Source organism: Hemitrygon akajei, chromosome 11, assembly GCF_048418815.1.
Source record: "Hemitrygon akajei chromosome 11, sHemAka1.3, whole genome shotgun sequence".
Classification (NCBI taxonomy): Eukaryota; Metazoa; Chordata; class Chondrichthyes; order Myliobatiformes; family Dasyatidae; genus Hemitrygon; species Hemitrygon akajei.
Genome location: NC_133134.1, coordinates 173,303,806 through 173,316,364, shown reverse-complemented (window position 1 = coordinate 173,316,364; position 12,559 = coordinate 173,303,806). Strand labels below are relative to the sequence as shown.

At 46.1% G+C, this 12,559-nt stretch overlaps 1 protein-coding gene across 2 annotated transcripts in view; it reads left to right on the top strand.

Annotated features, from left to right (window-relative positions):
- Nucleotides 1–1,132: 1,132 nt before the first annotated feature.
- osgn1 (oxidative stress induced growth inhibitor 1) overlaps nt 1,133–12,559 on the top strand; it is an 84,055-nt gene continuing 72,628 nt past the window's right edge. Inside the window, exon 1 of one of the 2 annotated variants that reach the window (XM_073062280.1) lies at nt 1,133–1,222. In XM_073062280.1, coding sequence (XP_072918381.1) covers nt 1,190–1,222 — 33 coding nt within the window. In that variant the 5' untranslated portion in view covers nt 1,133–1,189. The remainder of the gene's footprint in view (nt 1,223–12,559) is intronic. The other variant, XM_073062281.1, reaches the window with a different exon arrangement.

Here is a 12,559-nt window from a genome sequence, read left to right as displayed (position 1 = left end):
ATCCTCCACCAGCTGCGCCCCATCCTCCTTCTGCCACATGCTCCACTCCTCCCTCCCTTCCTCCTCTCTCCATCCTCCACCCCAGCCTCCCCTCTCTCCACCCGCCTTCCCTCTCCTGTGGCCCGCTCCCTACCTCCCTCTCCCATCCCTTCCCCTCCCCTCCCCTCCCCTTCCCCTTCCCCTTCCCCTTCCCCTTCCCCTTCCCCTTCCCCTCCCTCCCCTCCCCTTCCCCTCCCCTCCCCTTCCCCTCCCCTCCCCTTCCCCTTCCCCTCCCCTCCCTCCCCTCCCTTCCCTCCCTCCCCTCCCTCCCTTTCCCTTCCCTCCCTCCCCTCCCCTTCCCTCCCTCCCCTCCCTTCCCTCCCTTCCCTCCCCTCCCTTCCCTCCCCTTCCTCCCCTCCCTCCCCTCCCCTTCCTTCCCTTCCTTCCCTTCCCCTCTCTCTGTTCACCACCTCCCCCCCACCTGGTTTGCAGATGTTCTCTATGGGAGGTAACAATGCCTGGTCTTTTGTATAACAGTGATGTGGTTAACTCATGATCTGCCTTCTAGCTTGGCCTACCTGTGTTTGTGGAGAGCAAGCAGCTGTGTGCAGTATAGTTGCAGTATAGTTGACCTTCACACGATGCTCACGTATAACAAAAGAATAAAAGAAAATTCTTGGTTTCAGTGAGGGAGCCTTAGGCTAATTTTGAGATTGCTTTTATATCTTGTATCATAATGTTGTACTCAAGGGTTAAATGTTACCAGGTGTTGTGTAAATGCTTTGTTTTGCATGTAATGGTAGGAGGTGCTTAGGAATGAATTTTTTCTGCCCTGGCAGGAGTGAGCTCAGGTCAGAGGGAATGTTTGTGAATGCCATGTCCCTTTGCTGTGCTGGGGCAAAACCATTCAACTTGTTTTCCTTTTTAGACAATAAGACATTGGAGTAGAATTAGACCATTGCCCCTCTTCTTCCAGACACCCCCACCATGGGAAGCATCCTTTCCACATCTACTTTGTTCAGGCCTTTCAACATTCAAAAGGCTTCAGTGAACCTCCCCCCCCCCCCCCCCCCCCCACACATCCTAAATTCCACTGAGTACACACCCAGAGCGATCATACATTCCTTGTATTTCCTTGTACTCTTTCATTCCCAGAATCATCCTTCTGAACTTCCTCTGGACCCTCTCCAATGCCAGCACATCTTAGAAGATGAACGACCCAGAACTGTTCACAATACTCAAGGTGAGACCTCACCAGTGCCTTAAAAAACCTCAGCATCACATCCCTGCTCTTGTATTCTAGACCTCTTGAAATGAATGCTAACATTGCATTTGCCTTCCTCACCACCAATTCTACCTGCAAGTTAACCTATAGGGTGTTCTACACAAGGACTCCCAAGTCCTTATGCATCTCAGATTCCTGGATTTTCTCCCCGTTTAGAAAATTGTGCATTTATTTCTACTACCAAAGTGTATGACCATGCATTTTCCAACATTGTATTTCATTTGCCACTTTCTTGTCTGATCTGTCCTAAGTCCTTCTGCGGTCTGTTTCCTCAACACTACCTGTCACTCTACCAATCTTCGTATCATATGCAAACTTGGCAACAAAGCCATCAATTCCATCATCTAAATCATTGATATACGGCATAAAAAGAAGCAGTTCCAACCCCGATCCCTGTGGAACATCACTAGTCACTGGCAGTGAACGAGAAAAGGATTGTTTTATTCCCACTGGTTGCCTCCAGCCAATCACCCTATGCTCTAACTATGCCAGTAACTTCCCTGTAATTCCATGGGGCTCTTAACTTGGTAAGCAGCCTCGTGTGGCACCTTGTCAAAGGCCTTCTGAAAGTCCAAGTATACAACATGCCCCTGCATCCCCTTTATCTATCCTACTTGTAATCTCCTCAAGAATTCCAACAGGTTCATCAGGCTGGATTTTCCCTGAAGGAAAACCATGCTGACTTTGTACTATCTTGTCCTGTGTCACCAAGTGCTCCATCACCTCATCCTTAACAATTGACTCCCAACATCTTCCCAACCACTGAGGTCAGACTAACTGGTCTGTAATTTCCTTTCTGCTGGCTTTCCTCCTTTCTTAAAGAGTGAAGTGACATTTGCAATTTTTTCTGTCCTCTGGCACCATGCCAGAGTCCAATGTTGTTCTGAAAGATCACTACAAATGCTTCCACAGTCTCTTCCATTTCCTCTTTCAGAACCCTGAGGTGCAGTTCATGTTGTCCAGATGACTTTTGTACCCTTGGAGGTCTTTCAGCCTTTTTGAGTACCTTTTCCCTGTAATAGTAACTGCCACTCACTTCTCTTCCCTCACACCCTTAAATCTTGCACACTGAAGGCAGATGCAAGCACTCATTTAGTTCATCTTGTCCTCTTCCCCCCCCCCCACCCCCCCCCGTTATTATTTCTTTGGCCTCATTTTCTAGTGGTCCTATATCCACTCTTGTCTCTTTTTTTATATGCTTGAAAAAACTTTTCCTATCCACTTTGATATTGTTTACTAGCTTGCTTTCGTATTTCCCTTCCTAATGATTCTTTTAGTTACTCTCTGTAGGTTTTTAAAAGTTTTCCAATCCTCTTCCTGCTAATTTTTCTTTGTTGTATGTCCTCCCTTTTGCCTTTACAATAGGTTTGACTTCCCTTGTCAGCCTCAGTTGTATTATTTTACCATTTGAGTATTTCTTTGTTTATGGAATGTATCCATTCAGCACCTTCTTCATTTTTCTCAGGAAACTCAAGCAAACCATTACTGTTCTGCTGTTATCCCTGCTGGCATCTTCCAATTTACTTTGGCCAAATCCTCTCTCATACCACTGTAACTTCCTTTACTCCATTGGAATACTGCTACAATCAGACTTTACTTTCTCTTTTTTTACAGACTTGAAAAAGCTTTTACTATCCACCTTGATATTCTTTGCTGGCTTGTTTGCGTATTTCATTTTTCCCTCCTAATCATTCTTTTAGTTGCTCTTTGTAGGTTTTTAAACATTTCCCTATCCTCTGTCTTACCACTAATTTTTGCTTTGTTATAAGCCCTCTCTTTTGGCTTTACATTCCCTTGTCAGCTACTGTTTTGCCATTTGAGTATTTCTTTGTTTTTGTAATACATTTATCTTGCAACTTCCTCATTTTTCCCAGAAGCTCATTGCTGCTCTGCTGTCATCCTTGCCAGCAGCTTCTTCCAATTTACTTTGACCAATTCCTCTCTCGTACCACTTATTAACATCTCCTATGTCGGACGTTACTTTCTCGCTATCAAATTTCAGGTTGAACTCAATCATATTGTGATCACTGTCTCCTAAGGGTTCTTTTACCTTAAGCTTCCTAATCACCACCAGCTTATTACATAATACCCAAATCAGTATAGCTGATCACCTAATAGGCCCAATGACAAACTGCTGTAAAAAGCCATCTTGAGGGCGTTCAACAAACTCACTATCTTGAGATCCATTGCCAGGCTGATTTTCCCAATTGATTTGTATGGATCTGTATGTTAAAATCTCCCATAACTATCATAAAATTGCCCTTGACACACCTTTTCTATTTTCTGTTGTAATCTGTAGTTCACATCCCAGCTACTTCCAGTAATTCCCTCCCTCTCCCTTCCCCCATCCCACTTTCACTCTGCCTCCTCTTCCAGCTGCCTATCACCTCTCTCATGATTCTGCCTTCTACTACCCATAGTGCTTTCCCCTTACATTCCTTCTTCACCTTTCCTGCCTATCCCCTCCCTGCTTCCCCTCCCCACCCCTTGATCTTTCCCCTGATTGGTTTTTCACCTGGCACCTACCAGCCTTCTTCCCACCTTCCCTCCACCTTCTTTACAGGGCTCCTTCCCCCTCCCTCTTCAGTCCTGATGAAGGGTCTCGGCCCGAAACGTTGACTGCTTGTTTCCATGGATGCTGCCTGACCTGCTGAGTTCCTCCAGGTTGTTTGTACGTGTTGATTTGACCACAGCATCTGCAGTGTACTTTGTGTTTACTGTCTGGATGTTGTACATAACTGCCATCGGGTTCCTTTTACTCTTCTAGTTTTTTAACTCAACCCACAAGGATTCAACATCTTCCAATTTTATGTCACATCTTTCTACTGATTTGATGTCATTCTTTACCAGCAGAGCCACACCACCCCCCTCTGCCTACCTTCCTATCCCTCCGATATATCATAACTTTGGACATTCAGCTCCCAGCTGCAACCATCCGTCAGCCACAATTCAGTGATAGGCACAGCATCATACCTAATGACCTGTAATGATGCAACAAGATTGTCCACCTTATTTCTTACACTTCGTGCATTGAGACAAAACACTTTTAGTACTTAGGCCACTTTAATGCCATGGGGTGAGTTTAGTCATTAATTCGAGGTTAATGACTGATAGAAGGCTCATTCAATGTGCACAGGCACAGCTGTTCCAGTTCGACGTCCTGCTTGACTCTCGAAAGTGCAGTGAACAAATGAGATGGGTTTCTTGTGGTATTGTGCCTTCAGCGCTGCTGCGCTGTAAAAAAATGTTCATGGCATTATGCTGGAAGAGAAGTTCAAAGTAAATTTATTATAAAAATATATACAGGATATGTCAAATATACTACCCTGAGGGCCTACCAGAAACTTTCTCTTAGTTTCCAGATTTGAAAGTATTAAAAATATTTATTGCTTATTGCAACGGGTGTGAGTGGCAGTTCCACTGGTGAAGGTACTCACTGTGTTGCAGAGGAGGGAGCTGAGGCCCACTGCTGGTCAGGGATGTAGCATCCATCTGACTCCATTTTCCCAGGGCAGTACAACTTGGAGAACAAGCTGTTGCCCATGCAGCAGGCTGCCCCTCACCATGGGAAAGACAGAAACTGATACAGTTTGGCACAGCATTGCCAGTCAGCATTGAACTCAAAGTAGGACTACCGTAGGGACTCCATCTCCAGAGTTTTCCTCAGGGTTTACTCCTGAAACCTTCCACATGAAGGGGTATAACTGCAAGGCAGCAGAGGTTTGAGAGCAGAGTTTCTTTCTTCCAGATGAGCTGCCAATTATAACCGAAACAATGGAGTATTAAGGCACCAGTAACTCGACTTTGCTCTTTTCCTGTCAGTAGAAATGGTTCCGTCAGTGCTGTTGGGAAGGGGGTTTATGATGAAGGTTCTCACACTATACTGTTGGGGAGGAGGTTATGATGAAGGTTCTCGCACTGTACTGTTGGCGGGTTTATGATGAAGGTTCTCACACTACTGTTGGGGAGGAGGTTATGATGAAGGTTCTCACACTACTGTTGGGGTGGGGGTTAGGATGAAGGTTCTCACACTACTGTTGGGGGGTTTATGATGAAGGTTCTCACACTACTGTTGGGGAGGAGGTTATGATGAAGGTTCTCACAATACTGTTGGGGAGGAGGTTATGATGAAGGTTCTCACACTGTACTGTTGGGGAGGAGGTTATGATGAAGGTTCTCACACTGTACTGTTGGGGGGGTTATGATGAAGGTTCTCACACTACTGTTGGGGGGTTTATGATGAAGGTTCTCACACTATACTGTTGGGGAGGAGGTTATGATGAAGGTTCTCACACTACTGTTGGGGGGGTTATGATGAAGGTTCTCACACTACTGTTGGGGGGGTTATGATGAAGGTTCTCACACTGTACTGTTGGGGAGGAGGTTATGATGAAGGTTCTCACACTGTACTGTTGGGGAGGAGGTTATGATGAAGGTTCTCACACTACTGTTGGGGGGTTTATGATGAAGGTTCTCACACTACTGTTGGGGAGGGGGTTATGATGAAGGTTCTCACACTACTGTTGGGGAGGGGTTTATGATGAAGGTTCTCACACTACTGTTGGGGAGGGGGTTATGATGAAGGTTCTCACACTACTGTTGGGGAGGGGGTTATGATGAAGGTTCTCACACTGTACTGTTGGGGGGTTTATGATGAAGGTTCTCACACTACTGTTGGGGAGGGGGTTATGATGAAGGTTCTCACACTACTGTTGGGGAGGGGTTTATGATGAAGGTTCTCACACTACTGTTGGGGAGGGGGTTATGATGAAGGTTCTCACACTACTGTTGGGGAGGGGGTTATGATGAAGGTTCTCACACTGTACTGTTGGGGGGTTTATGATGAAGGTTCTCACACTACTGTTGGGGAGGGGGTTATGATGAAGGTTCTCACACTACTGTTGGGGAGGGGGTTATGATGAAGGTTCTCACACTGTACTGTTGGGGGGTTTATGATGAAGGTTCTCACACTACTGTTGGGGAGGGGGTTATGATGAAGGTTCTCACACTACTGTTGGGGGGTTTATGATGAAGGTTCTCACACTGTACAGTTGGGGGGTTTATGATGAAGGTTCTCACACTGTACTGTTGGGGGGTTTATGATGAAGGTTCTCACACTGTATTGTTGGGGAGGAGGTTATGATGAAGGTTCTCACACTGTACTGTTGGAGAGGAGGTTATGATGAAGGTTCTCACACTATACTGTTGGGGAGGAGGTTATGATGAAGGTTCTCACACTACTGTTGGGGAGGGGGTTATGATGAAGGTTCTCACACTACTGTTGGGGAGGGGGTTATGATGAAGGTTCTCACACTACTGTTGGGGGGTTTATGATGAAGGTTCTCACACTGTATTGTTGGGGAGGAGGTTATGATGAAGGTTCTCACACTGTACTGTTGGGGTTATGATGAAGGTTCTCACACTGTACTGTTGGGGAGGGGGTTATGATGAAGGTTCTCACACTGTACAGTTCGGGGGGTTTATGATGAAGGTTCTCACACTACTGTTGGGGGGTTTATGATGAAGGTTCTCACACTGTACTGTTGGGGAGGAGGTAATGATGAAGGTTCTCACACTACTGTTGGGGGGTTTATGATGAAGGTTCTCACACTGTACTGTTGGGGGGTTTATGATGAAGGTTCTCACACTGTACTGTTGGGGGGTTTATGATGAAGGTTCTCACACTGTACAGTTGGGGAGGGGGTTATGATGAAGGTTCTCACACTACTGTTGGGGAGGAGGTTATGATGAAGGTTCTCACACTACTGTTGGGGAGGAGGTTATGATGAAGGTTCTCACACTGTACTGTTGGGGAGGGGGTTATGATGAAGGTTCTCACACTACTGTTGGGGAGGGGGTTATGATGAAGGATCTCACACTGTACTGTTGGGGGGTTTATGATGAAGGTTCTCACACTATACTGTTGGGGAGGAGGTTATGATGAAGGTTCTCACACTACTGTTGGGGAGGAGGTTATGATGAAGGTTCTCACACTGTACTGTTGGGGAGGGGGTTATGATGAAGGTTCTCACACTACTGTTGGGGAGGGGGTTATGATGAAGGATCTCACACTGTACTGTTGGGGGGTTTATGATGAAGGTTCTCACACTATACTGTTGGGGAGGAGGTTATGATGAAGGTTCTCACACTACTGTTGTGGGGTTTATGATGAAGGTTCTCACACTACTGTTGGGGAGGGGGTTATGATGAAGGTTCTCACACTACTGTTGGGTGGTTTATGATGAAGGTTCTCACACTACTGTTGGGGGGTTTATGATACAGGTTCTCACACTACTGTTGGGTGGTTTATGATGAAGGTTCTCACACTACTGTTGGGGAGGAGGTTATGATGAAGGTTCTCACACTGTACTGTTGGGGGGTTTATGATGAAGGTTCTCACACTGTACTGTTGGGGGGTTTATGATGAAGGTTCTCACACTGTACTGTTGGGGAGGGGGTTATGATGAAGGTTCTCACACTACTGTTGGGGAGGGGGTTATGATGAAGGATCTCACACTGTACTGTTGGGGGGTTTATGATGAAGGTTCTCACACTACTGTTGGGGAGGGGGTTATGATGAAGGTTCTCACACTACTGTTGGGTGGTTTATGATGAAGGTTCTCACACTACTGTTGGGTGGTTTATGATGAAGGTTCTCACACTACTGTTGGGGAGGGGGTTATGATGAAGGTTCTCACACTACTGTTGGGTGGTTTATGATGAAGGTTCTCACACTACTGTTGGGTGGTTTATGATGAAGGTTCTCACACTACTGTTGGGGAGGGGTTTATGATGAAGGTTCTCACACTGTACTGTTGGGGAGGGGTTTATGATGAAGGTTCTCACACTGTACAGTTGGGGGGTTTATGATGAAGGTTCTCACACTGTACTGTTGGGGGGATTATGATGAAGGTTCTCACACTATACTGTTGGGGAGGAGGTTATGATGAAGGTTCTCACACTACTGTTGGGGGGGTTATGATGAAGGTTCTCTCACTACTGTTGGGGGGTTTATGATGAAGGTTCTCACACTATACTGTTGGGGGGGTTTATGATGAAGGTTCTCACACTGTACTGTTGGGTTTATGATGAAGGTTCTCACTACTGTTGGGGGGTTTATGATGAAGGTTCTCACACTGTACTGTTGGGGGGTTTATGATGAAGGTTCTCACACTGTATTGTTGGGGAGGAGGTTATGATGAAGGTTCTCACACTGTACTGTTGGGGAGGAGGTTATGATGAAGGTTCTCACACTACTGTTGGGGGGTTTATGATGAAGGTTCTCACACTGTACTGTTGGGGGGTTTATGATGAAGGTTCTCACACTACTGTTGGGGGGTTTATGATGAAGGTTCTCACACTACTGTTGGGGGGGTTATGATGAAGGTTCTCACACTGTACTGTTGGGGAGGAGGTTATGATGAAGGTTCTCACACTGTACTGTTGGGGAGGAGGTTATGATGAAGGTTCTCACACTACTGTTGGGGGGTTTATGATGAAGGTTCTCACACTACTGTTGGGGAGGGGGTTATGATGAAGGTTCTCACACTACTGTTGGGTGGTTTATGATGAAGGTTCTCACACTACTGTTGGGGAGGGGGTTATGATGAAGGTTCTCACACTACTGTTGGGGAGGGGGTTATGATGAAGGTTCTCACACTGTACTGTTGGGGGGTTTATGATGAAGGTTCTCACACTACTGTTGGGGAGGGGGTTATGATGAAGGTTCTCACACTACTGTTGGGGAGGGGGTTATGATGAAGGTTCTCACACTGTACTGTTGGGGGGTTTATGATGAAGGTTCTCACACTACTGTTGGGGAGGGGGTTATGATGAAGGTTCTCACACTACTGTTGGGGGGTTTATGATGAAGGTTCTCACACTGTACAGTTGGGGGGTTTATGATGAAGGTTCTCACACTGTACTGTTGGGGGGTTTATGATGAAGGTTCTCACACTGTATTGTTGGGGAGGAGGTTATGATGAAGGTTCTCACACTGTACTGTTGGAGAGGAGGTTATGATGAAGGTTCTCACACTATACTGTTGGGGAGGAGGTTATGATGAAGGTTCTCACACTACTGTTGGGGAGGGGGTTATGATGAAGGTTCTCACACTACTGTTGGGGAGGGGGTTATGATGAAGGTTCTCACACTACTGTTGGGGGGTTTATGATGAAGGTTCTCACACTGTATTGTTGGGGAGGAGGTTATGATGAAGGTTCTCACACTGTACTGTTGGGGTTATGATGAAGGTTCTCACACTGTACTGTTGGGGAGGGGGTTATGATGAAGGTTCTCACACTGTACAGTTCGGGGGGTTTATGATGAAGGTTCTCACACTACTGTTGGGGGGTTTATGATGAAGGTTCTCACACTGTACTGTTGGGGAGGAGGTAATGATGAAGGTTCTCACACTACTGTTGGGGGGTTTATGATGAAGGTTCTCACACTGTACTGTTGGGGGGTTTATGATGAAGGTTCTCACACTGTACTGTTGGAGGGGTTTATGATGAAGGTTCTCACACTGTACTGTTGGGGGGTTTATGATGAAGGTTCTCACACTGTACTGTTGGGGGGTTTATGATGAAGGTTCTCACACTGTACAGTTGGGGAGGGGGTTATGATGAAGGTTCTCACACTACTGTTGGGGAGGAGGTTATGATGAAGGTTCTCACACTACTGTTGGGGAGGAGGTTATGATGAAGGTTCTCACACTGTACTGTTGGGGAGGGGGTTATGATGAAGGTTCTCACACTACTGTTGGGGAGGGGGTTATGATGAAGGATCTCACACTGTACTGTTGGGGGGTTTATGATGAAGGTTCTCACACTATACTGTTGGGGAGGAGGTTATGATGAAGGTTCTCACACTACTGTTGGGGAGGAGGTTATGATGAAGGTTCTCACACTGTACTGTTGGGGAGGGGGTTATGATGAAGGTTCTCACACTACTGTTGGGGAGGGGGTTATGATGAAGGATCTCACACTGTACTGTTGGGGGGTTTATGATGAAGGTTCTCACACTATACTGTTGGGGAGGAGGTTATGATGAAGGTTCTCACACTACTGTTGTGGGGTTTATGATGAAGGTTCTCACACTACTGTTGGGGGGGGGTTATGATGAAGGTTCTCACACTACTGTTGGGTGGTTTATGATGAAGGTTCTCACACTACTGTTGGGGGGTTTATGATGAAGGTTCTCACACTACTGTTGGGTGGTTTATGATGAAGGTTCTCACACTACTGTTGGGGAGGAGGTTATGATGAAGGTTCTCACACTGTACTGTTGGGGGGTTTATGATGAAGGTTCTCACACTGTACTGTTGGGGGGTTTATGATGAAGGTTCTCACACTGTACTGTTGGGGAGGGGGTTATGATGAAGGTTCTCACACTACTGTTGGGGAGGGGGTTATGATGAAGGATCTCACACTGTACTGTTGGGGGGTTTATGATGAAGGTTCTCACACTACTGTTGGGGAGGGGGTTATGATGAAGGTTCTCACACTACTGTTGGGTGGTTTATGATGAAGGTTCTCACACTACTGTTGGGTGGTTTATGATGAAGGTTCTCACACTACTGTTGGGGAGGGGGTTATGATGAAGGTTCTCACACTACTGTTGGGTGGTTTATGATGAAGGTTCTCACACTACTGTTGGGTGGTTTATGATGAAGGTTCTCACACTACTGTTGGGGAGGGGTTTATGATGAAGGTTCTCACACTGTACAGTTGGGGGGTTTATGATGAAGGTTCTCACACTGTACTGTTGGGGGGATTATGATGAAGGTTCTCACACTATACTGTTGGGGAGGAGGTTATGATGAAGGTTCTCACACTACTGTTGGGGGGGTTATGATGAAGGTTCTCTCACTACTGTTGGGGGGTTTATGATGAAGGTTCTCACACTATACTGTTGGGGGGGTTTATGATGAAGGTTCTCACACTGTACTGTTGGGGGGTTTATGATGAAGGTTCTCACTGTACTGTTGGGGGGTTTATGATGAAGGTTCTCACACTGTACTGTTGGGGGGTTTATGATGAAGGTTCTCACACTGTATTGTTGGGGAGGAGGTTATGATGAAGGTTCTCACACTGTACTGTTGGGGAGGAGGTTATGATGAAGGTTCTCACACTACTGTTGGGGGGTTTATGATGAAGGTTCTCACACTGTACTGTTGGGGGGTTTATGATGAAGGTTCTCACACTACTGTTGGGGGGTTTATGATGAAGGTTCTCACACTACTGTTGGGGGGTTTATGATGAAGGTTCTCACACTACTGTTGGGGAGGAGGTTATGATGAAGGTTCTCACAATACTGTTGGGGAGGGGTTTATGATGAAGGTTCTCACACTACTGTTGGGGAGGGGTTTATGATGAAGGTTCTCACACTGTATTGTTGGGGAGGAGGTTATGATGAAGGTTCTCACACTGTACTGTTGGGGAGGAGGTTATGATGAAGGTTCTCACACTGTACTGTTGGGGAGGAGGTTATGATGAAGGTTCTCACACTATACTGTTGGGGAGGAGGTTATGATGAAGGTTCTCATACTGTACTGTTGGGGGGTTTATGATGAAGGTTCTCACACTGTACTGTTGGGGGTTTATGATGAAGGTTCTCACACTATACTGTTGGGGAGGGGGTTATGATGAAGGTTCTCACACTACTGTTGGGTGGTTTATGATGAAGGTTCTCACACTACTGTTGAGTGGTTTATGATGAAGGTTCTCACTACTGTTGGGGAGGGGTTTATGATGAAGGTTCTCACTACTGTTGGGGAGGGGTTTATGATGAAGGTTCTCACTACTGTTGGGGAGGGGTTTATGATGAAGGTTCTCACACTACTGTTGGGTGGTTTATGATGAAGGTTCTCACACTGTACTGTTGGGGGGGATTATGATGAAGGTTCTCACACTATACTGTTGAGGAGGTTATGATGAAGTTTCTCACACTGTATTGTTGGGGAGGAGGTTATGATGAACGTTCTCACACTGTACTGTTGGGGAGGGGGTTATGATGAAGGTTCTCACACTGTACTGTTGGGGGGTTTATGATGAAGGTTCTCACACTGTACAGTTGGGGGGATTATGATGAAGGTTCTCACACTATACTGTTGGGGAGGAGGTTATGATGAAGGTTCTCACACTGTACTGTTGGGGGGATTATGATGAAGGTTCTCACACTATACTGTTGGGGAGGAGGTTATGATGAAGGTTCTCACACTACTGTTGGGGGGTTTATGATGAAGGTTCTCACACTATACTGTTGGGGAGGAGGTTATGATGAAGGTTCTCACAC